Consider the following 4,076-nt stretch of genomic DNA (forward strand, 5'->3'; position numbering starts at 1 on the left):
GAGAAATAAGATAGTTGAAGATCAGTAGAGCAATAGCAGTGTCGTTAATGATTTTGGCCGGAGGAAGAGGTTGACATGACAAGTTAAAAGGGACGTCTCATACTAAGTTGGAAGCTACTCACATGGGCTGGTTTCCCCCCAAGTTTAACTCTACACGCTCACAACACAACTTTATCAACATTTCTCTTTCTTGCCATGTCAATGTAAATTGAAGCCGTCCAATCTTATCCCCAACACTATATATAATGAATTTAGCTAACGTACCAAAAATACCATCAATCCAACATACAAAAAAGAAAATAGAATAAGCGCACTATTCATGGCTAAGTCTAGAACTACAAGTACTACTTACAAGAAGAAGAGCATTGTCAAGCTCAAATTTGTAGTTGAAAAGCTACAAAGAAGTTTTTCATTGGGTAGATCAAAATCATCATCAAATTCCAACTTTGATGACTCAAAAAATGTGCCAGAAGATGTGAAGGAGGGCCACTTTGCAGTGATAGCTGTGGATGGAGATGAACCAAAAAGGTTTGTTGTGGCATTGAGTTACTTGACACACCCAACTTTTCTGAAGCTGTTGGAGCAAGCGGCTGAGGAGTATGGTTTTGACCATGATGGTGCCCTTATGATTCCTTGCCAGCCAATCGAGCTCGAGAAGATTTTAGATGAGGATCAGAAATGGCAGGAGGAACAAGGAGGCTCCTCTAGTGATGGTAACTGGAGTTCTTGTAAAGCTATGGTGCAGAGCTGCTGATCATCATCAAGTTTGATTTTTCGTAACTTTTCAGCAATATGGTGCTCTATTGTATGCATTTACTCATGCATGTTCTCATTGTTTTGGCTCACCATAGAAGTGTTGGGATGAAGTTTGGAGTCAAAATCGGGAAGAAGATGTGTTTGACATCCTCGTGTTAACTTAGTGTTCGGAGTGGGGAAACCCTAAGAGTGACATTAAGAGAGGGTTACTGAGGGTGAGAGAGATTGAGAAGTAATTTACTAAAGATGAGATATGGAACGTTGTTATTATTGGCAAGATCACTCCCATTATGAATTTATGAGTAATATAATAGGAGTTTATAAAAAAAGAACTATTCATATTGGCATTTGATACACGCTATCTTGGATTTTCGGTTTGAATTTTTAAAAAAAAATCTCAAACTTATTTGCTATATCAGTCGAATCCCTTCTCTTCCTTGATTAAAAAACAAAAAACTGAAATCTATTTAAAATTGTTTTTACTTTTGTTACTCCTCCCTCTCATCCTCCCGTCTCATCCTCTCTCTCAATCGCATCTTCGCTCCTGTTCTCACTCTCATTTTCCTCTATACTCTAGCACAAAAAATGAAATATATTAAAATTAAAATGGTTATCAAACAGGCCCTTAATTTATAAGTTTTTCTTGCAATCAACCTAAAACGTAATACTTTTCTTAACATCTTTAGACTTGTAAGACTTGTAAGACCTTGTAAAAAAGGGCCAAAGTAATTTTCCCTTCTGTGAAAATAGGTTCTATAAACATGAAGTTTGTTAATTAGGTAATGTAGATTGACCTTGAGCACAGCTAATCCCTCTCAATTCATTACCGAAATATATGTTTGTAGGATAGATATTGCAACCCTGTACGTACTTTATGTTTGTGCTTGTCTTGATTGATTGGTTTTCTCACAACCGCGTTCACATATTATATATCCTCTCAAATTGCATCGTACGTGCCAATTTTCATGACCATATGTCATGAAAAATACCATTCAAACCAATCAAAATGATGTCACCCCAATGAAAAGTCCTAGAAGTCTCAATTAGTTTCTCCCCCATCTAGTGGCAACAATGCTAATTAGTTTTATTGCCTGAAGAACATAATGGAGCCTGTTGTCGAGACCTTTTTCCAATAATGAATATCAATCTTGAAATTAATTTATGGGGGGTTTGGGCCTTTCTCTAACGAAAAATAAAAATATGGGTGTAAGAGCATCCATAATGGGCTCCCTAAACTACCTCCTTAGCTAAAATTTAAGGAGGAATTGGAAAAACCCACATCCAATCATGCTACCTATCCAGCTAGGTTTTGATCCCCACAAATACATCACATTTTATTTTCCATGCCAATCTTTTTGTCTTCCATGTGATTGACAAAACGGTGGACGACCTTGAAACTGAAAGACATGAGACTAGACGAGTGAGTGAGTTTCATGTGCAAATTTAAATTCAGGCATTTAGGGCAGCTTTTTTTTATGACCTTATGGCCTTCGAGGTGCCTGCAATTCCCCAAAACTTATCATCTGATGACTGTGTTGTGAACAAATTAAGTAATAAGAATATGCTAGTTATATTTTCTCTGTTTAAATTTTGAAAAGAGCAACTATCATTGCAGTACTTCAGGTGGGGTGGAAAAGACAAAAAAGGACGGAGGTTAATAGAGCTATTTTAGGGAAGAAGAAATGAAGATTATGGAGAAAACCAAATTGAGAATGTTGGATAAATGAAAAATACAACCAAAAGAATGCTAGAGTGAACACTCAAAGATGATAAGAGAGTCAGTTCTCTCTTCTTCGTAAAAGCCAATGGCTGAACTGTTAACTCAGCTTAGGATGCCTTTTCATCACCATATGTCATATGTGTATCGTATGTGAGGAGTATGCATATGAATAACATGTTTTAGATAGAAAACCCGATGAATGCATGAAATTAAATTTTATTATACTCGACACAAGAACCACAGACAGAACCAAGCTCTGAATTTGTGCATTATATGTGTTGACATGCATTTAACACGTCAAAGAATTTGTGTGATGGAGGCTGATCCGCGTCAATGTTTTACACCATGTGCTTTAGCGTTTTAATAAGCATGCGTACGTACGTCCTCCAGGGTCTACCATGCATGGTATCTGCAGGCAGATGTATGATCTTATGGAGGGCGCGAGTGAGAGATCATGTTATTCATTAATCAAATCAACAAGGACGTTTTCTAGGTTATTCTACAGTATTGAGCCGGTAATTAATACACATATTTCATTTTACTCACACTCGTTATCACTTTTTTACTCACACGCTTTAACATGTAACGATTTTATTTTATTTTATTTTTTTTGGTAATAAGGTGAGTAACATGTTATATTTTATGCTTGTGAAACTTGAAATGAGCATGGAATGCAATTTGGGTTGACAGTCGGCCAGTATTAGCTTGTTATATTGCAATTATTAAGGGCTCTCGGTGCACCTTATTAGCTATAAATTGTATATAGGACATGATTATGCGCTTCATAATATGTGTTGAGAGTGTGAATCTCACATCGGGGAATTAATAATGTGTTACCGAATAGTTTCAAAGGTCCTTGCTCGATTTCAATCTGGCCTAGCAGTTACCTCCCCATTAAAGCTTGCTTACTGCGAAATACAAAAGAATACAAAGACTTCTTGCTCCGTAGCCATGGACGCTGCAAATGCTTCTGTAAACACGAATTTCTTGCGACAAATGAGACAAGAACACGTGTACAAAATAATATTGTATTTATGAAATTTAGGGTTACAATCTCTATATTGAATCCTCTGATTCGATCTCCAAAGTGTTTAAAGAAAATTTGTGTTTGATACAAGGGTCGTAGAGACTTGATCTTGATCAAACGGGTAACACGAAGCTTGTTTGGTGTTTGGGATTTTTATGGTGAAGGAACCGGCACGTATTTGTTGTGCTTGGTGGCTCTTCCAAGGTAGGGTGAAGAATGCAGAGAGTTTTCTGTTTCTTCTGAGTGCTAGGTTTTTTTTCTCTGACCCCTTCTTTCGTCTTGAGGCCTCCTATTTATAGGCTTTTGTCGGATTCTTGACCTAAATAACTTTCCTTGATTTGTGGGATTTGATTTGATTTAAATCAATTCCCATAATCTGGCAATTTAACCAGATTATCTTCAATTGATTAACCTGATTAATATTTGATTTAAATCAAAGTCAATCACAGAAAATTCTTTCCTTTAATTTTGTCTTCATCTTGAACCGTATGATGCACTCCGTCGGATGTCGCCATTTGTCATTTTTGACAACTAATTCGATTTTGATGAGTCACACGCCACATGGGTGAATTA

At 36.7% G+C, this 4,076-nt stretch overlaps 1 protein-coding gene across 1 annotated transcript; it reads left to right on the plus strand.

The window, feature by feature from the left end:
* The first annotated feature begins 291 nt into the window (after positions 1-291).
* LOC117632348 (auxin-responsive protein SAUR50-like) lies at positions 292-1,025 on the plus strand. Its single transcript, XM_034365795.1, has one exon. The coding sequence runs from the start codon at positions 320-322 to the stop codon at positions 752-754; it is 435 nt and encodes a 144-aa protein (XP_034221686.1). The 5' UTR covers positions 292-319; the 3' UTR covers positions 755-1,025.
* Positions 1,026-4,076: the final 3,051 nt, after the last annotated feature.

Source organism: Prunus dulcis, chromosome 6 (assembly GCF_902201215.1).
Source record: "Prunus dulcis chromosome 6, ALMONDv2, whole genome shotgun sequence".
Taxonomy (NCBI): Eukaryota; Viridiplantae; Streptophyta; class Magnoliopsida; order Rosales; family Rosaceae; genus Prunus; species Prunus dulcis.